Source organism: Syngnathus floridae, chromosome 10 (genome assembly GCF_059516105.1).
Source record: "Syngnathus floridae isolate MCC-2025c chromosome 10, RoL_Sflo_1.0, whole genome shotgun sequence".
NCBI classification, from domain to species: Eukaryota; Metazoa; Chordata; class Actinopteri; order Syngnathiformes; family Syngnathidae; genus Syngnathus; species Syngnathus floridae.
This window is the reverse complement of record NC_142422.1, coordinates 13,647,533-13,675,307: the sequence shown is the minus strand read 5'-3', so window position 1 is coordinate 13,675,307 and position 27,775 is coordinate 13,647,533. Positions and strand designations below refer to the sequence as shown.

The 27,775-nt window shown below is 43.3% G+C and overlaps 1 protein-coding gene and 1 long non-coding RNA gene across 3 annotated transcripts; both read left to right on the top strand.

Annotated features, from left to right (window-relative positions):
- The first annotated feature begins 922 nt into the window (after positions 1–922).
- On the top strand, positions 923–2,915 carry LOC148392618 (uncharacterized). The gene is made up of 4 exons (XR_015861009.1): positions 923–943; positions 1,214–1,285; positions 1,359–1,505; positions 2,629–2,915. It is a non-coding gene; the product is annotated as an uncharacterized LOC148392618 (long non-coding RNA).
- A 14,156-nt stretch (positions 2,916–17,071) lies between these two features.
- On the top strand, positions 17,072–26,470 carry mdc1 (mediator of DNA damage checkpoint 1). Of its 2 annotated transcripts, none has more exons than XM_088387498.1 (12): positions 17,072–17,162; positions 17,583–17,718; positions 18,007–18,573; positions 18,660–18,717; positions 18,792–19,657; positions 19,839–19,901; positions 20,329–22,916; positions 23,523–23,627; positions 23,706–23,888; positions 23,948–24,073; positions 24,266–24,376; positions 25,229–26,470. In XM_088387498.1, exons 2-12 carry the CDS (start codon positions 17,589–17,591, stop codon positions 25,424–25,426), a joined length of 4,995 nt encoding a protein of 1,664 aa, XP_088243624.1. In that variant the 5' UTR covers positions 17,072–17,162; positions 17,583–17,588; the 3' UTR covers positions 25,427–26,470. The 2 variants fall into 2 exon arrangements, with proteins under 2 accessions (XP_088243624.1, XP_088243623.1); XM_088387497.1 differs by having other exon boundaries at positions 20,281–22,916.
- Positions 26,471–27,775: the final 1,305 nt, after the last annotated feature.

The following is a 27,775-nucleotide window of genomic DNA, read 5'->3' as shown; positions in this document are numbered from 1 at the left end:
ACGACATCTCGTAGTCCGCCACACATAAATGGATAAAAACACGTCTTACAATGTTCTTTTATTAAAATCTTTGATTTCGGTTGTCCCCCCAAAAAATGCACAGGCGCCATTATGAAATGTGCTTCCAAAATTATATAGCAGATGACATTGTAACTGTAAGCACTGATATGTACTGACTGAGTAAGATCAGTAGTATTGAATCATTGCCCAGTGTTAATTTGTAGCAGTCTTGATATATGCTACACACTCATGAACTATTGACTTTGTCACTCTGCACTGACATCTGGTGGATGTTAAAAATCATTGCTGGCAAACTCTTTCTTTTCAGTATAACATTTAAATAATTCTGTGTTTTTTTTATTGTACGTAGTATTCATTTATTTTTATCCAATTTGAATATGGTAATGATATCATGTGTAGTTAATAAATTAATTGCAAAGTCAGTCAGATGTATTATAATAGTAATTATTAAATGAAGAATTTGCCATTTGTCATCTACAAACTAAACAAGTCAATTTCTCTCTTTTTTTTTCTCTTTCAGAATGGCGACAAAAATGATTCGAGCTAAAGTTGTTGCAATCAGGAATGCTGTTCGAGCGCGGAGCTGGATTTGTGCTGCTGATGGCACCTTGTCCATGCAAGGCCAGCATAATAATGTAACTGTTGCCCTCTGTGACGGCACGAAAGCCTATCGAGTAGTTCTGTTTGAACACTTGGCAGCCGTCGTCACAGAGGGCAACAGTTACATTTTTTTTAAACTTTGGTGTCGACGAACGGGGCCTTTTGCTCCTCACTAAACCTGGCTCCAAAATCTTCATCGAGCCCACAGTTGGAAGAAGAGGCCAGGGCCCTGGTCTACCCCAACTCAGTGGCATCATCTCCTCAGGAAGTAGTGAATAAACTACCTGAGGAGATGGTGTCACTGGATGGCATAATAACCGATGTAAGTTACCTGCACCCACAAATGTACATATACACACATGGATTTGTGTACACCTGTGAAGACATGATGCATGTGTAATAATGTACATGCATGCGCATGCAAAGCCCACCCCCCCACACACACACAAAATCATTGAAATCCTCTGTTTAGTACTAAGGTACCAAAAGTTATTATTTTTTTGTCATCGTTAAGGTTGTGTACACAGACACATGACACGTTCATTGTCAAACATAATTATTGTAATTGGGATATCAATTTGGTCCACTTTAGATGCGTCCAATCCGCATGGTGCACCAGAGAGGGAACCACCTTGCGCCATTTCGGAGTTTGACACTTAAAAAAGTAAGTAGCCATTTGTACTTCCCCTGTTATAGCACTTTGCACACATACTTATACGCATTTTTAAACTACGCAGGATAAAGCCACTGTCAAAATTGGCCTTTGGCGGGAGGCTAATCTCGTTGAGTTGAAGGTAGGGGGTTCCTTCTTATTCACCCACCTGAGTGCCCGGGTGACCGAGTCGGGAGTAATGCTCCACTCTACAACTTACACAGATATAAAGGTTAGTAAATGGCTTCATAGCAGTGGAATTGAAAAGGTGCTTGCTTATTGCTTATTATTCCCTTTTCCAAGATTAACTGGGATCAGGTTCCCAATCTATTTTTCCCATTACAAACAATGGGAAATTTTTTTTATCCGTTCCAAGACTAAAAAAAACGCCTTTTTTAAGATTTTTTTTTTTTTTTTAATTTGCTCATTTTTGTCCCATCGCGCAATTGCAGCGCTCCACAAAGCGCGCAACCGTAGCGCCCCGCCGACTGCGCTGGTCGCATTATTGTGACAGAGCCTTCGCTGAAATTTAGAAAATATTTTTAACGTCCTGATGTACTTTCCAAAATTGAAGTGTACCTCAGTGCGCAGGGAGCTTAATTTGGCCCGATTGCGCAACCGCCCGCAGCATGCCGGGCGCTCACTGTCGTATTGCTTTAAGAACCTCTTTGTGTTTTAGGATGGCTTTACTGCTCCCACTTGCTTTCTTTGGAGGCATGATTAGGGGTTAATACTATCCTCAAAGTAACGAAAATACAATAACAACAGTCAGTCGGTATCTGGGCTGCGCGGTCGGCTTTTCTCGGGTCCTTTCGGCTCGACCTCCAAATTTTGTTCGACAACCAAAGCAAAAAAAATCCCAAATTTTTCGTTCGAATTCCGATTTGTTCGAGAACTGGGACGTTCCAAAACCGAGGCTCCACTGTACTTGTTTGTACTTAAAAAGATGACTCTTGTGTCCAACCTAATTTATTTGTGATTTCTGACTGGGCTACTTTCTTTCATCGGTTTAACACATTTATTGAAGTCAGTTTCATTTCAGTGTGTTCTTAAGTTTTTATTAAACGCATGTGCATGTTAAATATAGTGTATCTGTAATCTATAATTTCCTTTCCTGAAGCAGAGAGAACTTTTCTCCCATGGTAAAATACTCTCCCACACTGCATTGTAGCCAAGCTTAGTATCCCACATTTCACAATGCACTATAATAAACATTTAAACCTCATTAACTGGCAAATTTACCACTAAATGCCATTTCTGTTAACATTTAAAGTATCTGTACTTTATTTTTCACCTTTGGTAAATGTTGTTTTCGATTCATAAAAACTAATTAGATTTTTGTTTTTATTCAACAGGCCTGCAACTCCAGCCTCATCGTCACCCTGTTTGGTATCCTCTATGGGGAAGAGGTGGTGGAGGTTGTATCTGATTCGGGAGAAGTGACAAGCATCAAGCTTGATATCTGGAAACAGACATTCAGCCAGCCCCCCCATATCCCACAAGATGGGATGCCCATCACTGTTACTCGTGTGCAGGGTGATGTGACAAAGATTGCATGTGTGAATGAATGAATGAATTAATTAATGTTGATGCATAATTGAATGAATTGTTGAAATTAATTGAATGGTGGAAATTAATTGAATGTGTGAAGGAATGGTGACAAATAAATTTTTAATCGTTAAATTTTCTAACTATTAAGGACACTGATGTGTTCCTTGTATTGATTTGTTAACACTGAGTATCTCTTTTATTTATTGCGTATTCCACAACTTCCCACTTACCAAAAATTCCAAATTTGCAAATTTGAAATTCAATCAAACTCTCTACAATTTCGTTTTTCTACTCTAATTTCTACATTTTTCAACCGATTCAACCCATTCCAACTTTCAACTGTTCATCCATTTTCCTACCTATTCCACAACTTCCCACTTACCAAAAATTCCAAACTTTCAAATTTGAAGTTCAACCAAATTCTCATAAATTTCGTTTTCTACTCTAATTTCTACATTTTTCAACCGATTCAACCCATTCCAACTTTCAACTACTCATCTCTTGCCTACCTATTCCACAACTTCCCACTTACCTAAATTTCCAATTTTGAAATTCAACCAAATTCTCCAAAATTTCATTTTTCTACACTAATTTCCACATTTTTCAACCCATTCCAACTTTCCACTGTTCATCTTTTGCCTACCTATTCCACAACTTCCCACTTACCATAAATTCAAAACTTTCAAATTTGATATTCAACCAAATTCTCCAAAATTCCATTTTTCAAATCTAATTTCTACATTTTTCAACCGATTCAACTCGTTTCAACATCATTCTGCAACATTCCCCAAGTATATATTCAACTTCTTCACCTTCACACGCAATTTCTTCAGTAATTGCAAATTCTAGTTATTGTGTGAAGGCGATGGCCTTCACACATATGTTATTCTACACCATTCTCGATTATCATTATATTTTATTCTCCACACTTTTTTGTCCCGCTTCTTCTTCCACATAATTCATCCGATTCACTCCGTTCCACTTTTGACGTATTCCAAATATTCACGAGATGAGCGCTTCCATTTTTCTTGTTCCGAAAATTTTCCGATTTTGCAAAATTCGCGAATTTATGACAAATTTTTCCCCATTCATTCTTAATGGCAAATTCGACATTTCACATTTACGTCATTCCACTTTTAAATTCACCTCATTCAGCACATTCAAACCACCTTCGGAATGATTCTCGACATTCCCAAAATTGCCAAATTCAAAAATTTCACGTTTTCACGTTAAAAATTTCGACTAAATTTCACAAAATTTCGTTTTTCACCTCTAATTTCTACATTTTTTGACCGATTCAACCCATTCCAACTTTCAACTGTTCATCTTTTGCCTACCTATTCCACACCTTCCCACTTACCAAAATTTCCAAATTTTCAATTTTGAAATTCACACCAAATTCTACAAAATTTCGTTTTTCCACTCTAATTTCTACATTTTTCAACCGATTCTACCCATTCCAACTTTATTCACATCCTTACCATATTCACTCCCACTTCCACTATGCTTACACAATTCAACCCTTGACCCCCACTTACACTGTGGCGGCCATCTTGAATTGACCCTGAAGTGCTCCCAATGAACCTAGAATGAACCAGAAGTGCCCCAAATCAAACCGGAAGTGACCTTAGGTAAACAGGAAGTGACCTCAGGTAAACCGGAAGTGATCCCAAATCAAACAGGAAGTGACCTCTTTAAACCGGAAGTGCCCCCAAATAAACCGGAAGTGACCTCCGCTAGACCGGAAGTGCCTCTAATAAAACCGAAAGTGACCCAAATAGACCGGAAATGACCTTATTTCAACATTAACTGCCCTAAATAGCTACATTAGGGGCTAACTTTTGCATTTATTGTCCGATTGAACCCGTTTCAACATTTTAACCCCAAAAGTGAACCTCCTGAAGCCGTTTTTTTTCGTTTTGTTCCAAATTTCAAAAAATTTTGGCGCAATTGTTTTTTCTTTTAATTCCCACTCATTCTCTATGGGGATTCAAGATTTGCTCTAACTTCTACATTATTTAACTGTTTCAACCCGTTCCAACTTTCAACTGTTCATCTTTTGCCTACCTATTCCACAACCTCCCACTTACCAAAAATTCCAAACTTTCAAATTTGAAATTCAACCAAATTCTCCAAAATTTAGTATTACACTTCTATTTTCCACATTTCTCAAGAAATTCAACTCATTTCAACATCATTCGGCATCATTCCCCAAGAAGTGATTCAAAGTCTTCGCCTTCACATGCAATTTCTCCAGAAATTGCATTTTCTAGTTATTATCATTCTACTTATTCCGCTCACTTTTTTGACGCTTAACTACTTCCACATACTTCAACCGATTCACTCCGTTCCACTTTTCACTTATTCCAAATATTCATGACACGGGTGCTTACATTTTTTTCGTTTCAAAAATTTTCCGTTTTCACAAAATTCACGATTTTATGGCAATTTTTTCCCCATTCATTCTTAATGGCAGATTCAACATTTCACATTTTTGTTGTTCCAGTTTGAAATTCACTTATTTCAACACATTCAAATCACATTGGGGACATTCCCAAACTTGCCAAATTCAAACATTTCACGTTTTCACTTTTAAAATTTGCACAAAATTTTGCAAAATTTCACAAATTTTTTTTCACTTTCTACATTTTTCCACCGATTCAACTCTTTCCAACTTTCAACTGTTCATCTTTTGTCTACCTATTCCACACCTTCCCACTTACCAAAATTTCCAAATTTTCAATTTTGAAATTCCCACCAAATTTTCCAAAAATTTAGTTTTTCCCTTCGAATTTCTACATTTTTCAACCGATTCAACCCATTCCAACTTTATTCACTTTGTTCACCTTATGCTTACCATATTCACCCCCTTCACCCCCACTTCCACAATTCAACCCTTGTGACCTTTTTAAACCGGAAGTGACCCCGAATAAACCGGAAGTGGCCTCAGCGAGACCGGAAGTGCCTCTAATCAAACCGGAAGTGACCCAAATAGACCGGAAGTGACCCAATTCAAACCGGAAGTGACCTTATATCAACATTAAGTGCCCTAAATACCTACATTTGCGCTAACCTTTGCAAATTTTGCCCGATTAAACCCGTTTCAACATTTTAACCCCAAAAGTGAACCTCCTGAAGCCGTTTTTTTTCCCTTTTGATCCTAATTTCAAAAAATGTTGGCGCAATTTTTTTTTCTTTTAAATCCCATTCATTCTCTATTAGGATTCATGATTTGCTCTAACTTCTACATTTTTTAACCGATTCAACTCGTTCCAACTTTCAACTGTTCATCTGTTGCCTTCCTATTCCACAACTTCCCACTTGCCAAAAATTCTCTACAATTTTGTTTTTCTACTCTAATTTCTACATTTTTCAGCTTATTCAACCCATTCCACCTTTCAACTGTTCATCATTTTCCTACCTATTCCACAACTTCCCACTTACCCAAATTTCCAAATTTTCAATTTTGAAATTCACACCCAATTTTCCCAAATTTCCTTTTTTCCTTGTAATTTCTACAATTTTCAACTGATTCAACTCTTTTCAACGTCATTCTACAGCATTCCCTAAGTATTTATTCAACCTCTTCATCTTCACACGCAATTTCTTCAGGAATTGCAAATTCTAGTTATTCTACTTATTCCGCTCACTTTTTTGACGCTTAACTACTTCCACATACTTCAACCGATTCACTCCGTTCCACTTTTCACTTATTCCAAATATTCATGACACGGCTGCTTACATTTTTTTCGTTCAAAAAATTTTCCGTTTTCACAAATTCACAAAATTCCGGCAAATTCTTCCCCATTCATTCTTAATGGCAGATTCAACATTTCACATTTACGTTGTTCCAGTTTGAAATTCACTTATTTCAACACATTCAAATCACATTGGGGACATTCCCAAACTTGCCAAATTCAAAAATTTCACGTTTTCACTTTTAAAATTTGCACAAAATTTTGCAAAATTTCACTAAATTTAATTTTTTACTTCTAATTTCTAAATTTTTTCCACCGATTCAACTCGTTCCAACTTTCAACTGTTCATCTTTTGCCTACCTATTCCACACCTTCCCACTTGGCAAAAATTCGACTTTTTCAAATTTGAAATTCAACCAAATTCTCCTAAATTTCGTTTTTCTACTCTAATTTCTACATTTTTCAACCGATTCAACCCATTCCAACTTTCAACTGTTCATCTTTTGCCTACCTATTCCACAACTTCCCACTTACCAAAAATTCCAATTTTGAAATTCAACCAAATTCTCCAAAATTTTGTTGTTCTACTCTAATTTCTACATTTTTCTACCGATTCAACCCATTCCAACTTTCCACTGTTCATCTTTTGCGTACCTATTCCACAACGTCCCACTTACCAAAAATTCAAAACTTTCAAATTTGAAATTCAACCAAATTCTCCAAAATTCCGTTTTTCAACTCTAGTTTCTACATTTTTCAACCGATTAAACTCGTTTCAACATCATTCTGTAACATTCCCCAAGTATTCATTCAACTTCTTCACCTTAACACGCAATTTCTTCAGGAATTGCAAATTCTAGTTATTATTCTACTTATTCCGCTCACTTTTTTTACGCTTATCTACTTCCACATACTTCAACCGATTCACTCCGTTCCACTTTTCACATTTTCCAAATATACATGACACGGCTGCTTACATTTTTTTCGTTCAAAAAATTTTCCGTTTTCACAAAATTCACAATTTTACGGCAAATTTTTTCCCCATTCATTCTTAATGGCAGATTCAACATTTCACATTTACGTTGTTCCAGTTTGAAATTCACTTAATTCAAATTAAAAAATTTCACGTTTTCACTTTTATAATTTGCACAAAATTTTGCCAAATTTCACTAAATTTAGTTTTTCACTTCTAATTTCTACATACTTCAACCGATTCAACTCGTTCCAACTTTCAACTGTTCATCTTTTGACTACCTATTCCACACCTTCCCACTTACCAAAATTCCAAACTTTCAATTTTGAAATTCACACCAAATTTTCCAAAAATTTAGTTTTTCCCTTATAATTTCTACATTTTTCAACCGATTCAACCCATTCCAACTTTATTCACTTTGTTCACCTTGTGCTTACCATATTCACCCCCTTCACTCACACTTCCACTATGCTTTCACAATTCAACCCTTGACCCCCACTTCCAGTGTGGCGGCCATCTTGGATTGACCCTGAAGTGCCCCCATCGTACCCAGAATGAACCGGAAGTGCCCCAAATCAAACCGGAAGTGACCTCAAATGAACCGGAAGTAACCTTAGGTAAACCAGAAGTGACCCCCAAATCAAACCGGAAGTGACCCAAATAAACTTGAAGTGACCTTTTTAAACCAGAAGTGGCCCCAAATCAAACCGCAAGTGCCCTAATCAAACCGGAAGTGACCTTGTTTCAACATGAAGTGCCCTAAATGAAACCAGAGGTGACATAAATTTAACATTTGCTCTGACTTTTACAAATTTTGTCTGATTCAACCCATTTCAACTTTAGAACTCCAAAATAAACCTCTTGAACCTGTAGTTTTCATTTTGTTCTCAATCTCAAAAATTTGGGGCGCAATTTTATCTTAAAATTTCCATTCATTCTCTTTGAGGCAGTCAACATTTGCTCTAATTTCTACAGTTTTTAACCGATTCAACCTGTTCCAACTTTCAACTGTTCATCTTTTTCCTACCTATTCCACAACTTTCCACTTACCAAAAGTTCAAAATTTTCAATTTTGAAATTTACGCCAAATTCTCCAAAATTTCGTTTTTCAACTCTAATTTCTACATTTTTCAACCGATTCAACCCGTTCCACCTTTCATCTCTTCATCATTTCCTACCTATTCCACAAATTCCCACTTACCAAAAATGACAAGTTTTCAATTTTGAAATTCACCAAAAATTCTCCAAATTTTCTACATATCTCAAGTAATTCAACTCGTTTCAACATCATTCGGCAAAATTCCCCAAGAAGTTATTCATAGTCTTCGCCTTCACACGCAATTTCTGCAGAAATTGCATTTTCTACTTTTACTTTGCTTTTTGCACCAAACGGAGCAGTGCTCAAATTTCAATGTACTGTGTACAACGACAATAGGCGATTCTGATTCTATCCATCCATTTTCTGAACCGCTTAGTCCCCACGGGGGTCGCGGGTGTGCTGTAGCCTATCTCAGCCGGCATCGGGCAGTGTGCGGGGGACATCCCGAACCGGTTGCCAGCCAATCGCACGGCACACAGAAACAAACAACCATTTGTACTCGCACTCACACCTAGGGACAATTTGGAGTCTTCAATCGGCCTACCAAGCATGTTTTTGGGATGTGGGAGGAAACCGGAGTGCCCGGAGAAAACCGACACGGGCCCGGGGAGAACATGCAAACTCCACACAGGGAGGGCCGGAGGTGGAATCGAACCCGCACCCTCCACACTGTGAGGCGGACGTGCTACCCATTGCTCCACCGAGCCATTCTGATTCTAAAATAAATTAAATTGGGCAATTTCCCACAGTACATTAAGTGCTACGACAGTGGTTCAGAATCATCGATTTAGAGTTGAGTTAAAGACTCCCAAATTAGTGTGGTGGGGGTAAGTTGATTTCCTGGCTCCGACAATGCATTCATGGACTTCAAGGCTTGCAGCCGAGAGAATAAAATTAGTGACTTTGGCACGCATGGGCGTAGTTTCCAGTGGCAACGGAGCGGATAATCGTATTAAGTGTAAATATATCTGCGTTTCTACTAAAGGAAAATGTGTTTTTGGGAGTTTGCAAACATATTTTTTAAGGTTGTGTTAAACTTATAATCATATTAATATCTAGTATTGAAGTGCTCGTGTGGATTGGTGGGGGCCGAGGAATGTGCAGGCAAACTGCATGAACTTGTTTTCTTGGAAGTGTTGTGTATAGGCCCAGACAGGGAGTACCGGACGAGATAATCTCAAGGTCGGTGAGGATCGAGAACAACAGCACATCTATGGGACTGGGCATCGAGGGGAAAACCCAACCGCCTGACCTCAGCGACACCTGGACGGGGAGGAGATGGCCATCCACCAATCATCTCACAATATTTTGCATGCTTTAATATTCATATTGTGTTTCTTTAAAACTGGGCAACCCGGAAGAATGTGTCGTCTTTTGGTGGTCACAAAAACGCACGAGTTTTAGTGTGAGGGACCCGGGACCCAGGCCTGTATTAGTGCGCTTTGTCAGGAATAAATAATTGGTAAATTTGGTCTGATTGATCTACTGGTCTTCTCTTTGACAGAACGAACTCGCAAAATTGTTAGGTGCGCCAGTGTGTGGATTAGGACATAGCAATTTATGTGTTAAGTGTTGATCGCAATTTGGAGTCAGATCAATAACTAGAATCCGTAACCTAACAATTTCTTGGTGACCGCGGACGTGATGTCAAGAGAAGGGTAATTGACAACTCGTGGTCTTTAGCCAAGACACCGGACAGTGTCAGGGACACTGTCTCCCGGTCGGCGAACCGTTTGGAATAAGCGCACAACGTTGAGCTGGTACGACGTCTCCTAAACCCTGAGCTCATCACCGATAAGGTAAGCAGAATACCTGTTACTATAAGTCGAAATGCTGCAAATTGAAAGAGGAAATTTAAGAGGAGACTGTCGTTCAGATCAAATAAGGAGTGCATGAAGTTAAGATACATACGGTGAATAAGTTTGGAACTTACGTGTGTAATGTGTACGGTAAAGTCAGGGACTTACGCGTACTAAGGATAGGTCAGGGACCTAGTGCTTCGTCGTGGCGGACAAGGGTGCGGTGACGATCGTATTCAAATAGCTGGGGTTAATAAAGAGATCCCCGAGGGGAAGTGAGGCCTCCTCAAAAAATATCCGGTGGTAACAGTTCCTCCTGTGAGAGATCAGACCGCTAAAATATCCAAAATGAACCAAATTGGGGGGAGAGTGTGTGTGCGCGCAGAGGATCCTCATGAGTGGGTGTGTATATCAGTGTGTGTGAGTGAGATGTGTGTTCTATGGAAGAAATCAGTAATGGAGAATGTTTAGGAGGCTTTTGAGCGATAATAGGGAAATTGAGAAGTGTACAATGGTGTGTTTAAGTTGGTTAGAGAAACTAAGATGAGCAAGGTGTGGCAGTAGAGAAAATAGGGCGTGTGTGCAATAGAGAAAATAAGACGTGTGTGGCAGAAAGTTACTAGAACGGTGGCTTGATAGGATGAGAATAAGAGACAACAAATGTTGTGTAGAAGACATTGAAAGATGTCGAATGTGAACATGATGAAGGGCGCAACAGCAAAGTTGGCCTGCCCTTTGAGAAGTTGAGACTGATGAGCGCGCCTGCACTCGCGCGTAGTCGCGGGTCTGGGCTGTGCGCGTGGGCCTGTGCTATGCTCGTGCGGGCGGTGGGCCGGCATCATGATTGTTGCAGGAAATGGCCAGCCTGTAACCGGTCAACATTGATGCCGCGACCCCCCCCTCGCACGGGGGGATGCTATGGCCCGGGCGGGGCAGGGACAGTGTGAGTTTCTCAGTGAATGTTTGAAGCAGTGAGATTGAAGGAATGTATATGCTGATGTGGAAGCGCAAATTGTGAATGGTATTGACCGATAGAAAGTGGCAAAGAAGCTACATGAGAGATGGATTGTGCGTGCGTGCGTGCGTGCGTGCGTGCGTGCGTGTGTGTGTGTACGTGCGGTTGTGTGCGCGCTCGGTGTGTGCGTTTATGTGCACACCCTGTGTGGGTGCAGGCGTGTGAGGAGGAAGACTGCATGGATCAGAGAATGTTCAAGAAAGGGGGGGGGCTAACTCGTAAATAATGAGGAGCTATTGGGAGTAACCTGTTTGTCCTTTCTTTAAGGTTAGGTTAAGTTAGCAACATGAGCGATTTAGAGGTTCAAAAGAAAGACAATTAAAAGAAAATAACATTTTTGATTTGGACAATTGCAGGCTAACAGGAGCATAGATTGTTTTTGTTTGTTTTTAAAGATATATTTAACAGTTTATCTCGGTGCAGTAAGGATATAGCAATTTTGAAAGACTTAAAATTAAAAGCAAAATTACATTTTAATTCTGACACATGCCAGCTAACATGAGGATGGCAAAGAAATGAATAAATACTCGCTCAAATGCGGCATGTGTTTTAAATTGGGCGATAAGACATTCACTTTCAAGCACTATCATTTAGCGCTGCTGACAACAATAATTTATGAGATGGTAAACCAAGGAGGAGTGTCATAGTTGGAACACAGGCGCTGTATGACCTATAGATTGAACAATAACATTCACCGCATATACAACCATGTTGGTAGATTGTTAAATTACATTACAGTTTATTATAAAGGATTTCGGAACTTTATTTGATGATAAACACTGGAACGAGGATTTTAGCCGTGTTAATGGGTAGGGTGGATGGATTACTCAAAAAAAAAAAAAAAACATTTGATAAGGGCGGCTTGATAGTAAGATGATGAGTGTGCGCAACTGATAGGATACAAAATGTTAATAGGAAGATTTGGGGTGTAAGGAACAAATACTACACATGAAGACTGATAACACGAAGATAGTTTTGTGAAATTTGTGTCCCAGTGTGTTCTGCCCTAGCGCATGGCACAAGTCCTGAACTGAGTCCTTGTACTCTACTGGCTGCCTCAAAATCAACAGAGGACTGTCCCTGGTCATGAGACACCTTTGACCTTTGGGAGAACAACAGGAACTATTATCATGCTTAAAGGGGGCAAGCACGGCTCTTCACAGGACAAGAACCATACAGTTGGTGGAATACACACAGTCGCAGATAAAAAAAAATAGACTGAAAGAACAAAGACAAGATGGATGCATTTGAGAATGGCGGACGGTCCAGCCCTGAATCATCATCATGAGAATCTAAGAGGAGAGGCTGCTAAAGACTTGCACGAGTCACATGAAGTCAAACTGGACACATTGCTAAAGACTGCTGAAGCATTACAAAGTTGGTGGAGTGTGGGACAAAAGGGATGGAAGTGTGTTTGGGTGCTGGGGCAGACATAACTGAGGAGTTTTGATAAAAGAGGGAATAATAAGGATGCTTATTGACACTGAAACGGGGATAAAAAACAAAATACATAGATATGGTCAGTGAAGATGCACTGACAAATTATACGACAGCGTGATCAGAAACTTTGCAAAGTGGACATTGATCAATAGAAATTAAATAATTTGAATCATACATTTCTATATGTAACTTAGCATTTCGAATACATAATTAATCTAACTGAAATGATGAAATTTTATAATTGGACCAGTGAAAATTTGGATTCGGGCAACAGAAGGCTGAATTGCTAAACTTAATAGACCTTTATCAAAGCAACAGAATTTAATTACACATCAACTGCGACTGATTTATAGGATGCATATTTCAGCTTGAAGGGGTGAGGGGCCATAAGAAAGTTGGAATTCTGGATAGTCAGCAAAATAGTAATAAAGGGCACTACTTAATTAAAAAAAAAGAATACAGTAGGGCTTTAAATAACGAATACATTGACATGACCCTTGCGACAATTGATTTAAATGGCAATTTATGATAGGCATTTGGGGTTAGGATTAACAATCCATCCATCCATCCATTACTGTTGCGGCTTGTCCTTACGAGGGCCACGGATGATTAACAATAATAACTAGAATTATTAATTTCCGTAGAAATTGCGTGTGAAGGCGAAGAGGCTGAATAAAAATTCGGGGAAAGCCACAAGATTATGTTTAAATTTGGAACGTGTTGAATTGGTCAGAAAATTGATAAAAATATAGAAAGAATTTTGTAAAATTGGGCGTGAATTTTAAAGTTGAAAATTTGAGAGGGGGGAGTGAGACTCGCCAAGAGGGGCAATAAAGTGAAGCAGACTGAGAAACATATTTGAGCTAGACAACAGGAAAAAGGGGGAGAGCCAAATGATGACGTAAAAATCCAGAGGGAATAGTCGGACCCATCTTTATTGAATTTAATTAGGATAAGTAATAGAGACCGAGTTTGTAGGAGCAATCTGAGGTTATGGAGGCTCCCCTGACACGCGGGTCCCACAGTCGGCCCCCCCAGATAGACATATATGACAATTTGCGATGAATCTGATGGGCGAGTTTATGGAAAATTGAATTGGAGATTTTACAATAGGTCATGTTGACAACTATGTCCAAATGTGAAGAGTTACTATTAGGAGTCAATGTTTGCCTGCACACTAACATACTAACTTTGAGTGTGTGTGCGCAGTATGATTGGCCAGAGAGGTCTGAAGTTGGGGTGATGTGTTTGCAATTGAGGATAAAATTCCTCTCACCTGAAGGGGTGGTACAGACTGGAGGGTCTGGAACTGGTAAGTGATGAGTTCTGACCGGAACCATGGCTCAATGATCAATCAGGGGCACCATCGACAACAAAACGGTGTGATGGAGAAGGCCCATTTCAGTGATATGGTCAGACAAGACAGAACTAGTATCGAACAGCAAGACTTTGGACGATTTGACGTGTGACGACTTTGAGCTCACCCGACGGGGTGACGGACTAGGTGGACAGTGACCAATTGTTTGACGCTTGAACGTGTTTGCGACAATAGCACGCTCTGCTTTGTTTTTCTGTGTGACTTGATTTTTTTTTTTTTTTTTGCAGCACCAGCCACCAGCCAAGGAGCGGATTGCGCGTTGCTTGCATAACTTGTTTTCATTCTTGCAGGTTGTCGATTGCGTTCGTGGAAAGTTTGTGTTGGATTTACAAGAATATGTTAACCCTTGCCCTTTTGGTTTTTATGATGAACTTGTTGATGACGTGGTTTTCAGGACATGATCCGCGGGCGCCAGGATTCATTTTATGACTGTTTTTGTTTTGATACTTGATGTCTGTTTTTGTTTTTGTGTGTACAAATGTCCGCTGTCAGCAGGGCTATAAGCTCACTGACAGGAGTGCGATGATTTTTGTTTGTGTTGCCGAGTGTGTGGTGGACAGTCAAGTTTCAAGGACTTGGGGTGATGGTCCCGGGGCCCAGATGGGAGCTAGAGGTTCCGCGGGCCTGGCTACAATGAGAGTGGTGATGAGAGGGGACGCTTTGCAGGTTCCTTTTGATACGTAATGACACATTGGGTGAATGTGTCAAAGGGGGAGTGGTAAAATAGAAATGGGTGAGTAGGTTTCAATTTGTAATTGTGATATACAAAGTTTTTTTTCCAAATTCACTTGTTTTCAAGCTTTAACAGGACATGCCAGAATTCACCCAGCAGTGATGGAAGGAGCAGAGGAAAACCAGTGACATCTGGTTGTGGTGTGGTGATGACAAATTATAGGATCGCTTGCCAAAGAACGCATCAGGTATCTGTGCCCTCGTGTCTTTGATAATGCCTGTGGTGGTTGTCCCCATTGAAATACAGAATCTCAATTGGGACCTGGAGTTCCCACTGGCGGAGCTCCTGAAGCGAGCCAAAAGAGACGTTTTGCCCCCGTGGTTGAACGACAACGATCCAACATATATTGACGCTATAGGAGTGCCCCGGGGTGTACCAGATGAGTATAAACTCGCTAATCAAGTGGTCTCGGGATTCGAAAGTATCTTCCTATGGATCACCCCCAATAAAAATGTAGACAGTATTAATTACGTTCATTACAATGTCCAACGACTGGGTAATTATACAGCTGAATCATTCGCCGCAGTTCATGAACAATTGGCTGCAACGTCGTTAATGGCGTTCCAAAATAGAATTGCGTTGGACATGCTATTGGCTAAGGAACATGGTGTATGTGGAATGTTTGGTGATGCATGTTGTACTTTCATCCCAAACAACACGGCACGAGGAGGCCGACTGATCCAGGCGTTGGAAGGACTAAGGACACTGAACAAAAAGATGAAAGATCATTCAGGCCTACACACCGATATTTGGTCCGATTGGATGAAAACGTTCGGAAGCTGGAAAGGCCTCATCATGTCTGTGCTTGTTGCTGTGGCTATTTTTACTACAGTTATGATTTTATGCGATTGTTGTTGTATTCCATGTATTAGGTCACTCACTGTCCGGTTGATCGAGAAAACCGTTGGCCCGTTGCCACCGATGGGCCAATATGCCCTGGTGACTCAACATGAGCAGCGGGGGGAAGGAAGGATCGACAGCGCGCTGGTAGCTGTTTGCTAGGGTAACAGGTGATGACCTCATAAATGAGGTCATGAGAGGGAATAAAGGAAAATGTGTTTTTGGGAGTTTGCAAACATATTTTTTAAGGTTGTGTTAAACTTATAATCATATTAATATCTAGTATTGAAGTGCTCGTGTGGATTGGTGGGGGCCGAGGAATGTGCAGGCAAACTGCATGAACTTGTTTTCTTGGAAGTGTTGTGTATAGGCCCAGACAGGGAGTACCGGACGAGATAATCTCAAGGTCGGTGAGGATCGAGAACAACAGCACATCTATGGGACTGGGCATCGAGGGGAAAACCCAACCGCCTGACCTCAGCGACACCTGGACGGGGAGGAGATGGCCATCCACCAATCATCTCACAATATTTTGCATGCTTTAATATTCATATTGTGTTTCTTTAAAACTGGGCAACCCGGAAGAATGTGTCGTCTTTTGGTGGTCACAAAAACGCACGAGTTTTAGTGTGAGGGACCCGGGACCCAGGCCTGTATTAGTGCGCTTTGTCAGGAATAAATAATTGGTAAATTTGGTCTGATTGATCTACTGGTCTTCTCTTTGACAGAACGAACTCGCAAAATTGTTAGGTGCGCCAGTGTGTGGATTAGGACATAGCAATTTATGTGTTAAGTGTTGATCGCAATTTGGAGTCAGATCAATAACTAGAATCCGTAACCTAACACTACTTTGCCAGTAATGTCATTGCGTAGGCTGCATAACGAACGTGACAAGCAAGCCAATCGACCACGGAGATCGCGGGCATTTGATATCGAGCACAAGTAAAAATTACATCCATTCAGACAGAGCAAAATATAACAATAGGTTTTTACTAAAATTCTCTTACTACAAACAAACTTATCTTTGGTTAAAAAACAGCAAAATATACATAGTGACCGAAAGACTGCTGGGATTGGCTCCAGCACGTCCGCGACCCTCGTGAGGATGAGCAGATCGAATGAATGAACGACTCGTGTTTTCTTGCCGTTTAGCGCGAAACATAGTCTGATTCCTGATTTCGATCGGATCAGAGACTTGCTAATTGAGAAGGAAGTACAAATGACCAATGGATGTGAAGTTTATATGGCGTCTCAGTCATCCTGACCAATCACATGAGGTTTTGTGATATGCTTGTGGGCGTGACCTCGTACGACCCGGAACATTGTTAAGATCTTTTCATTGAGTGGAGTAGAGTCGTGCGAGGTAAGCTTACGCTTCACACTCGGACGATCGCTATTACAACTCGCACACGTTCTACGTTCATATTTATCATTTAAAGTGTAGCGTTTGCATTAACATGACTTAGAATCTGCCTTATAATTTTTTAGCTGTAGCCATCCAGTGACGTTTGAGTCCTAAACTCACCGTATCCGTTTGTTTGCTAACGTAATGAAAGCGCAGGATTTTGGGGGGGATTCGGTCAGAACACAACTAGGCGCAGAAATGTGCATAAGGCACAAAAAGTTGTAATAAGCCGGAGCATATCTACGGATAAGTTTCAGTTTGGCTCCACTCACGTTCACGCTAACGTTAGCCTCGTAGCATCGCGTATATGATGGGTGCCTGAATGTACGAAGAGGACGGTTGCAATTAATAGGATGTGAAATGTTTGATGTTTGACAGACGTCAATGGACGCCACTCAGGCCGTTAACGACTCCTTTGAGTCAGACGAAGAGGAAAATAAAGAGAAGGCAGATAATGGGCGGCAACCTTTAGCCAAGCTTTGCATCTTAAAGAATGACCACCTTCCTGAAAGAGGTGAGAAGCAGGCCAGTCTCCATCAGGCAGGGAAACTTGATGGGCAATGGATGGGGTCATGAGCTTTTTTGCAATACAACTCTCTTTTTTTCCCCCAAAAATAAAACCTTGCGCCTATCTGGCACTGGCAGTTTGACACAACGGTCAATCCTAATGTGCATCAGAAAGAAAGAAAATTGTTTGCAAAAAGTGGTATTTGTGATCTCAATGGGCTGTCTGGGGCTTCCCTAACCACCTTACCAATCCTGTTAATTTGTTGTAAATTGGCAACGCACTTCCCGTCTACAGAATTTCTCCTGTTCATGGGGGATAACGTGCTTGGTCGGGATGGTTCCGCCTGCACGCTGCCCCTGCCGGCACCTTCTGTGTCCAAACGGCACGCCTCCATCCGCATCACTGTCCATCAGAGACCAGGATCCCGCAGCGGAGTGAATGTCGAGGCCGTGGTCCGGGACTTGGGCAGCATGAACGGGACCCGCATCGGTCGCGTCAAGTTGATCCCCAACATATCCTACCCCCTCAGTGAGGGCAACTCTCTGGTCGTGGCTGACATGCCTTGTCAGTACCTCGGCATCAACGAGGTACGCCAAGACGTTGGGGGCTGCCCTACAGTCGTCAGTTTACAGGGGGAGTCGGTGGAAAAGAGAGACAGCTGCAAGGAGAGTGCCAGCCAGGTGTCCCGGGCTTCGGCTAAGGTTTCACCACCGAGTCAAGTGAAGAAGAAACCTACACAGAAAAGCTATTTGTTCCTTGAGACTACTCCAGTCCAGCTGCGAGGAACTCTGGTCCCAGAGTCAGAGTCGGACTCTGATGGCGAGAGGCCGGGAAACAGAGAGGCCAGGCGCAAGCTTCAAGGTACGCTTATGATTTGCTACTGGACAAAAAATTGTTCAAATCCTCGTTTTGTGCCGATTCCATCATACGTTCCTGGATGCTTACAGGCTCTGATTCTATGGCTACCTGCTTCTTGAGTCCCACAAACCAAATAGTCCCTGAAAGGTATATTTGACTGGTCTCTAAACTGCACTAAAGCTGCCTGCACATGTGAACATGAATCTTTGTCCTTTGCATAGTCCCCACTGTGAAGATGGAACACCCATCACGTTGTCATCATCTCCCAAAGACAAGCCTCACATACGTGTTGCTTTCAGCAAAGCCGAGCCAGGCGCAGATGCCGCGGGACAGCGGAAAAAGGACACGCTTGCCTCTGAATACCACAGTGACGGGGAGGGGCAGGCGGGTGTGGTGGAAAATGGCCAGACACCAGGAAGGGAACAGCTGAAAAGCAAGGCCGGCTTCACAGAGGACGACTTGGCGCAAGTGTCCACAAGCGCCGTCCTTAAATTGAACATGGACACGGAGGTGGAGGACGCTGGCCAGGTGGACGCTGCGTGCTTTCACATGGACAGTGACACAGATGTGGATGAAGATGACACAGGCGCCGCAGGTGCACCTCCCACACGACTCGAGGGAAGTGGCGCTTGCTCTATCGTGTCACCCCTGGATAAAAAAGACCATGCGGCGCCTCCGTCGCTGTCGGATGACTTCCAGCTCGACAGTGACACAGATGTCGACGAGAAGGCTGACGACGGGGATACGGGACCTTCTGGGCCGAATGCGGTGGGGCCCGCTTGCCAATCAGATGACGAGCCGGCCCTCGCTCTTAATGCGCAATCAAATGTGGCCGATTCAGCCGCCAGATCGAACAACGGCCATGCGGCGCGAGCTGCTCCTCACTCGTCAGCTGTCCCCTCCGCACCCTCCTCTGACGTCGCTCGGTCAGAGTCTGATGCAGACAAGTCGAGTGCATCCCCTGCTGACTGGTACACTGATACCGATGTGGAAGAAGAGAAAAATGCCCAAAGTCTTTCAGGGATAAAAGTGTCCGCTTTACGGTCTCCGCATCTGCAAAATTGCTCAACTCCCGTGCACCTGTCAGGTAAACAAAATGGAACAGCGCAGGATTAGCTAAATCTGTACAGTCAAATAAGACAAGAGCTGTCTCTATTGTTGTGATTGTGGACTTGTACGGCTTAGGAAGATCTGAAAATCCTTGTTTTTGTATGGCTCATCAACAGCCAGTGAATGTATCGTTTTGTTTTCCATTTGGATCGTTTCAGAAGGACAAGTGGAGGAGATGGAAACCCAAGCCTTTCTTAAACCCTCTCTGGAGCCATTTGAATGTGAGTTAGCGTTAAGTAGTTCACAATTTGAAGTCCTTCTTTCCCTCAGGGCCGAAGGATTCGGCTTAACTTATTCTTTTGCCGTAGCCGTTTGGATGATCAACTGTCAAAATATGTGCCGTATTGCCTCTACACTGCCACGTTGTACTACTCACATAGCAAAGACAGCTAATAGGCTCATGGTAGCCGTTTGGATGATCAACTGACAAAATATGTGCCGTATTGCCATCACACTGCCATGTATTAGTACTCGCACAGCAAAGACAGCTATTGGGATCGTGGCAGGCAAGCTTGATATAGTTTGGGTTAAAAATAGCTTAATTTTTACATGTTTTCAACACGATGCTTGAAGTAAAATGCAATCCATTCCATTACCTAGGTGGTTTCGACGATTCAGTTAGATCTGCAACCGTTCCTCTGTGCTTAGACAGCCAGGAGGAAGAGGAGGGCTTTGCTGTGGCCAAGACGCAGTCCTTCGTCCTTCGGCCCAGACGGCCAACCCCGAGCCGCGACGTTGACGCATTGTCTGGCGAGGACACCAATGAGCTGCCGAGTGGAGGAGCGTCTTTCCAGTTCGGCTTGTCTGACGGCGGCTACCAACAGAGTGCGCCCCAAGCCCGGGCCTGCGTCTTGGATACCCAAGCCAATAGCTCCAGCGCAGCCGGGATAGCATGGAGCATGGAGGCTACCCAAGCCTACGAGGCACCGCAGGTGAATGTTGCCTTACAAGAAACGCAGGCCTATGCTTCAGAGCCCGATAGTGAATATGAAGAAGAGCCAAAGGAAGATGCTGAGACACAAACTTTTGACTCTTTTTCCTTTGCTTTGGCGGAAACCCAACTCGCAGCTGCTTTTCAGGAAGAGGATCTTTCGACGACAAACACTCCCGTCGACCCTATAAATCCAAACCAGATGGCCAAAACAACAAATGTGAGCCAATGTCATTTTGTTGCTGTGACCATTGCCGGATCCCAGCCCAGGTGTACAAGAGAAGCCGTGCAATCTGTTCCGGTGATGGGAAAAACAAACGCAAAGCAGCCTCAGCTAGAAGAAGCAACTCAAGTATTTACGGCCACGGTCATGGTGGAAAAGCAGCCCCGAGCTTCAAGTCAAACGGAAGACGAGCCCATTCTTGATGAAGCGATTTGGAGTGGTTGCCGTTTGGCTGCTGATTGTCAGCCTCTGAGTATAGCTGCCACTCAGCCCATGGCTACAAGTGCAAGTGACGATGAGGATGCGAGTCCACTTTTGGGTGCTGGAAAAGTCCAGGAAAGTGATGGCACAAACTGGCAGCACAACAAAGTGCAACTTGACAGTTTGTGTGTTGCAACCCAGCCTCTGACTCCAAATGAGCACCTGGACAGTGATGATGAAGACTTCACTCCAGCCTTCCATGGAAGCAAATTACAGCTTGATCAAGTGAGACAAGCCAATATCATTTCTTATACTTTAGCTGCTAATCACCCGTGCACCAGCGTAGCCCTGACCCAGCCCATGGCTTCGTGTGTAACTGACGTTGAAGACTCAATCGAAGAGGAGCCACAACCCAATGCCAATCGTTCTGTTGGAACGCCACCTGCAAGTGTTGGTGCCACCCAGCAGATGGCTGCAAGTGAACATGAAGAGGAGTGCTCCATTCGGGTCTTGCGCGATACAGATCCAGGGAAGAACAAAGCTGAAGGCCAAGAGGGCGACAATGAGCTCTCGTCAGGAACTTCAATGCAAGCGGAAGAAAAACAGACTCGCCCTAATCTTGAGGAAGATAAATCGGGCCGCGGTCAAGACAAAAAAGAGACTCAGATGCTCATGAATTCCAAAGTTCCTTCAGCTGGAACTCAACCCGTGTACACGTGTGAAGATGAGCAGGCCGACGGCATGATCTTGAGCCCTTGTACCGGAATTGTGCGAATCAGAGAAAAGGACGAGCCAAGGGAAAAAAGACGAACAAGAAGCTACAAAGCTAAAGGAAGGATGGCAGAGTCAAGGCCTGCTGCCAGTGAGCTTGAGGAAGGGCCCACGGGCAAGCACTCTGAACTTCAAGAGGTCCAAGACAGGAAGCAAGAGAGACAACAAGGTAGAAATGCACAGAGGGAAAGGAAGGAACGCAAAGAAACCAATCGGTCAAAAACGGTGGAGGATCAAGAAAGACATGAGGAACACAAACCAGATCAAGCACCTCAACCAAACCTAAAGGCAAAAGCAGAGCCCACAACAAGAGCCCGAAGAGCAACAAGAAGGACCATCCCTGTTCTTCCCCCAGAAGATGTCCCGGCTAAGAGGACCAGATTGCGCTCCAACTCTGTCAGGTCCAAGGTGTCCGCTTCAAGCGGCCGAGGGAACAGAGGCCAAATGCCCAAGACGTCCAATGGTACTAAGCAGGACAGTCACGGCACTTCTCCCCTGGGGGCGTTTTGCATATCCAGCTCCTCAAACTCCCTTGCTTCGGACATGTCTTGCGACAGCCTCGGCTCTTTGAGAGGTACAGGAGGCAGACAACGAGGAAGTGGGTCCAGAACGAAACCCAGGCCCAGTACAGTCCCACCTGTCTTCAGGCAGAATCCCGCTCCAAGGCCTTCGCAGAGGGGCAAGAAGGCAAACGTGTTCCTTGCTGCTCTTTGTGATGAAAAGGATGAGAAGCCAAAATCAAAACAGGCAGCTGCCACAACGGAGCGTAGGCGAGCAAATGAACCCTCGTCAAGGGAGGGGAACATTTCCGCTGGTGAATCTCCCCTACCAAAAAGAAACATCAGGGGCAAAGTTCACAAGACTGTAAAAAGCAAAGCCTTCGAGGCTCTGGAAACTCCCCTGGGCAGCGACCAAGTGGAAGCCAAAGACCAGGCGGGAGGAGCAAAGAGAGTGTTGAAGGCAGAAGTGCAAGATGAGAATCCCGTTTCAGTCCAAGCCAAGAGAAGAGCCAAAGTATCGTCTGCTCAGAGGGACAGCAAAGCCAAGGAATCACCGCCTGATGCCGCCTGCCAGGATGGAAATCTGCCATCTTCTGGTGGAGGTGTCCAGGTAGTGCCTTTTGTGCTTTTTTTATTTTTCATCGAAAAAAACAGAAATACTCTTCGTGCCCACAACGTTAGGCGCATGTGCCCAGGTAGTGCCATCTGTGTTTTTTTTTAATTTTCATTGAAAAAACTAAAATACTCATAGTGCCCATAACGTTAGGCGCATGTGCCAAGATTTAACATTTGCAGCAGTGTAGTACCAACCAATGGCAAGGAAGACAGATTTTTTTGTTTTAAATGTCCATGGTATCGGCATCCTTCACGAGTACTTGATACCTTGAAATAAGGACAATAATGTTATTGGTACTCGCCCGTCCGTAGTAAGAATGTATGCTAGTGCCCTACTATTGTGTCTGTTTCCATTGTGCTGGCATCCCTAAAGTTGTGGCGGCAAATGGAATGTTAATTGCGTAGCATCAATCTTGAGTGCTTCTTTCGATTCGTCCTTTTCAACCGATGTGCTTCAGTCAGCACCACTCAAAGCATGACTCCTTCCTTCCTTCCTTCCTTCCTTCCTTCCTTCCTTCCTTCCTTCCTTCCTTCCTTCCTTCCTTCCTCATTTTGTGGTAAGTGAATGACGTACCGATCATCACCCTCCTTTTTTCCCTAGCCTCGCCCACCTATCGGCAGCAAGAGGCAAACGCCAGACGCTTGCATGAAATCCTCTCCTGTGACAGTGAGGTGCCGACCGCCTGAAGCGAGCCACACGTATAAGGTATGTGCATCCGTGAAAGATAAAATGTTTGCCCATTTTGCCTTGGGCGGGTATTGAGCTGGTATGTGGCGTGCTCAGGTGCTGTTCACGGGTGTGGTGGACCAAACTGGGGAGAAGATGCTGGCTCGTTTGGGAGGCTTCCTGGCCAACGGCACCGCCGACATGAACTGCCTGGTTACCGACAAAGTGCGCAGGACTGTCAAGTTCATGTGCGCGGCAGCCAGAGGGATCCCCATCGTCAACATATGCTGGCTGGACGAGGTCAGTTGCCAAAGAGTGGCAAAAACAGAAAGTTTCCAACTCGTGTTTGCGTGTCGCAGAGCGCTAAAGCCGGGAGCTTCCTGCCGCCCGATGCCTTCATCGTCAGCGATCCGGAGCAAGAGAAGAAATTCAATTTCCGCCTGAGGGAGTCTCTGAGGCTCGCCGGCAGCCAGCCTCTCTTACAGGTGCTCTCGCTCGTTCATTGCTGAGCACATTTCTGTTCTCTTTCCGTTCAGGTTTCACATCCACAACAACTGAGCCGCATGCTGCTGACCGGCCGCTGACTCGTGTCAGGAATAAAGCGAGCAGCCGAGTCATTAAAAAAAAAAAAAAGCCATGAGAACATGGACGTGATTTTGCTCGGCGTTCTTTTCCAGGGCTACAAGATCCACGTTACCAAGTCGGTGCAGCCCGAGCCAGCCCAGATGAGCGAAATCATTTCCTGCAGCGGAGCCACTTTCCTCCCGAGGATGCCTTCCTCACACAAGGTGCCAACTCCTCAAGTCTCTTTTGTTCTTGGGCTGGGTAATTTTAATTCTGTTAAATGCCCCACATTGAGTTTTAGGGTGTATTCAGATCAGAAAATTCCTTAAGTCCGCTTGTTTGGTCTGGGCCAAAAGCGGACTTAATTTTTTTTCGTTTGGTGCGGTTCCCATTCAGACTGTACAATTTGCAAGTGAAGTATATTATGTAAACACATCCACGCTTGTGACAATCTGTGCTACCATTGGTAAGCAATGACCAAGCAGGGAGGCACACAGAGCACACACCTGGAAATGGAGGAAAACGTGCAGTAGCTTGTGAAGTCCAAAAATGCACATCTATCTTGGAGTTGGTTCAGATTTACGGTATTTGTATTCACACCTGAAGCAAACCGCACCAGAGTCCATTTGGAAGCGAACCGAGACCACCCTAAAAGGTGGGGCTCGGTCTGGTTCTTTAATCCGCACCAGGATTCGTTTGCGTGTATTCACACCTGCATAAAAGGTCCGGGCCAGCGTTAGAATTGAACCCTGGTCTTTTTGAAGTGGACCAAACATTCTGGTCTGAATACACCCTTACTGTCAAACTAAATACACAAGAAAAATAACGACCAAACTATACAACTTCATCTTGAAAGCATTGCCAGCTAATGTTAATGCAAGAACATTGTTTTAAAACAGCAAATATTAGCTGTCTTGTATGTTTAGAATTATTCTTTTTTTTATTTATTTTTTTAGATAGAGCAATTCTCTTGTATTTTCAAAGTCTCTTTTGGAAATATTACGTATGAGTTCAGCGTTTTAAGGGATCAAAAAAAAAAAAAAAACGAAATGTTTTGTCTCCTCCTTTGTCATCAGCCTCACACGGTGGTGATTTCTTGCACGGAGGACTGGCCGCTGTGCCACGCCGCCGTCTTGGTGTCGCTGCCGATCGTCTCGGCCGAGTTCGTCCTCTCTGGAATCCTGCAGCACAAACTGGACTTTGATGCTCACAAGCTGTCGGACCCGCCGCCACGGCCCAATGACGGCAGAAGGCGGAGCAGTCGGCTCATGTAGCCTCCGGAATACTGTAGCAACGTGGACTCTTTGAAAAAGAGACCGCAAAGAATTGACAGCATCAGAGCTGAGCACAAAAGGTTGTAGGCCTTCCAAGAAATGTCAAGTGAAGCCACCTTTTGCGACACGTGTCGAATAGTGTTTGGACAGCAACGACGGCTTTCAACGCAGCTTCAGGGAGGGAAAAATATTCAAAACATTCTGCTTGTAATTCTTACGTGTTAAGGGACCAAAAGGAAGGTGTTTTATTCAGTCTAAATTTTTAAAAATGAATCAGTCATTAGAATGGTATTCTGCTCAATGTTGGCGCTGGTCCCCCAAATATCCATATCAGCAAAGACGATTGCTTGCTTGAGTTTGATTTGAATGGTTTCCCCTTCTTTTTTCGTATGTGTGCCGGCTTTTCCAGGCGATGTGAAGGCGGCTCATGAATGAGCTTGACATAGCGACCGTTGCCTCCAGCGCTTGCTTGCTTGTTGGCGTCTACATTGGACAACAAGCGCAGCCCATAATCGCCTGCATTCGGTCGCCATGTGAGTACGTTTTAAAACAAGCCCGATGGGAATAATGAGCCCTTTATCCCTGTCACCTCATCCTCACCACGCTGAGTGGAAAATTACTGCACTTCAACGGCTCGTACCACCTCAGTTGAGTCAATCGTGTTTGCGTAGCGAAACATTTTTTTTTAAAAAGTACCGGGAAGCCGTCCAGCTGGATGAGGCAAAGGCTCATGTTTCCTGGTATCCTTTTTAATATGCTGAGATGATAATGAACATAGTAGTGTCCTCCCATCTCCATTAACGACCGGCCAACATTCTATTAAGGCCTCATCTTCTCCTCTTAGCTCCTCGGAGCAGAGTCGGCAGCTTCTGTCTTTGTAAGAATCCGTTTTCACTCGTCATCAGTATCTTGCATGCGCTTTGTCCTTGTCCGTCTCATCAAATATATGCTTTCAATGCTCATCAGTGGCAGGGAAACACGTGTTGTGGGGTTTGAGGTAAATTAACTGGATAACAAGCAAGTCCAATAAATGCTCAAATGGCATTCTGTCCTTTTCTGTCTGTGGGGGAAGATAGCTACTTCAAAGGATATTTTAACAAGCCAAGATGAAGTTATTAATGCTCATATTTTCATTGCTATTTATGCCTTATTGAAGTTCCCCAAGAGAATATTAAACAGGACTGAGGACAGTCACTCGTATCAATACCTCTCCCATATTTACATATGAATAAATAGAGTTTTTGAGGGAAGAAGAACCATATACACTTTGGTGTATACACTACTTTGCGGTTCACCTATCGCAGGCTCGGTCCATCGCGGATTTTTATGAAAACAAATATTGTGGATATATTCGGTGCATCGCGGCTTTTCACGGCATCACTTGGAGCGCTGGACTTTGTCTACCCATATGACTTTACAGCACACTATTGGCCGGTAGGAGACCAATGGGCACATGTTGATCTGTATTCTTGCCGATGATTGGCTTAGAGCTGCAAGAGTAGCTCTAACCAGGCTTTATCCCAAGCTCCTGCTACGTATTCAGTCGTCCACTTCTTTTGTGTCAGCAGAATAAGCAGCATCTGTGATTAGCGCTATTTGTCACAAACGAGGCAGGACAACCAAATGCAACATGGGCTCTTTATTTGGGGAAAGTTTAAAGTCAACAAGGAGGTCTGGATTGCCGGCAGAGCAGGACTACGAGGCAAGCTGACAAGTCGGTCAGCGACCTCGCGTCATCAAAGCAGAGTGCATAGCAAGCTTTTTAAAGTTATTTGAAAAGTTTCTAAAGATAAAATAAAGTGTTTAAAAGTATAAAGTGTTTAAAAATAAAATTATAAAAGTCTTGTGCGGATGCCCTTGCCCTGGAGAGCGGGGGCGCGTCAGCCGGTCAGCACAGTAAGAGCAGAGCGGAGCCGTTGCACGTTTATGCTTTAAAACAGTGGTTCTTAACCTGGGTTCGATCGAACCCTCGGGGTTCGGTGAGTCGGTTTCAGGTGTTTGGCAGAGCCTCCACTGCGGAGGTCCGAATACACTTGATTTATCGTATAAATTCGTGATACCGCATATCTGAACTGGTCTCGCAAAGGCACACTGATTTGCAGGTATGTAATTTGTTGAGTTCATGCATTGTGTTGGTTTTGTTCTTTGATGATCATGCACGGCTCTTTTTGTGCACCAGTAAAAAACATCTATGTCTTGAATTTGATTTTTGTTTTCTAAATTTTTTGCAAAAGGGGTTCGGTAAATGTGCATATGAAACTGGTGGGGTTCGGTCTCTCCAACAAGGTTAAGAACCACTGCTTTAAAATGACGAGCTGGTCATCTCGTAACACAGCAGGTCAGGCAAAC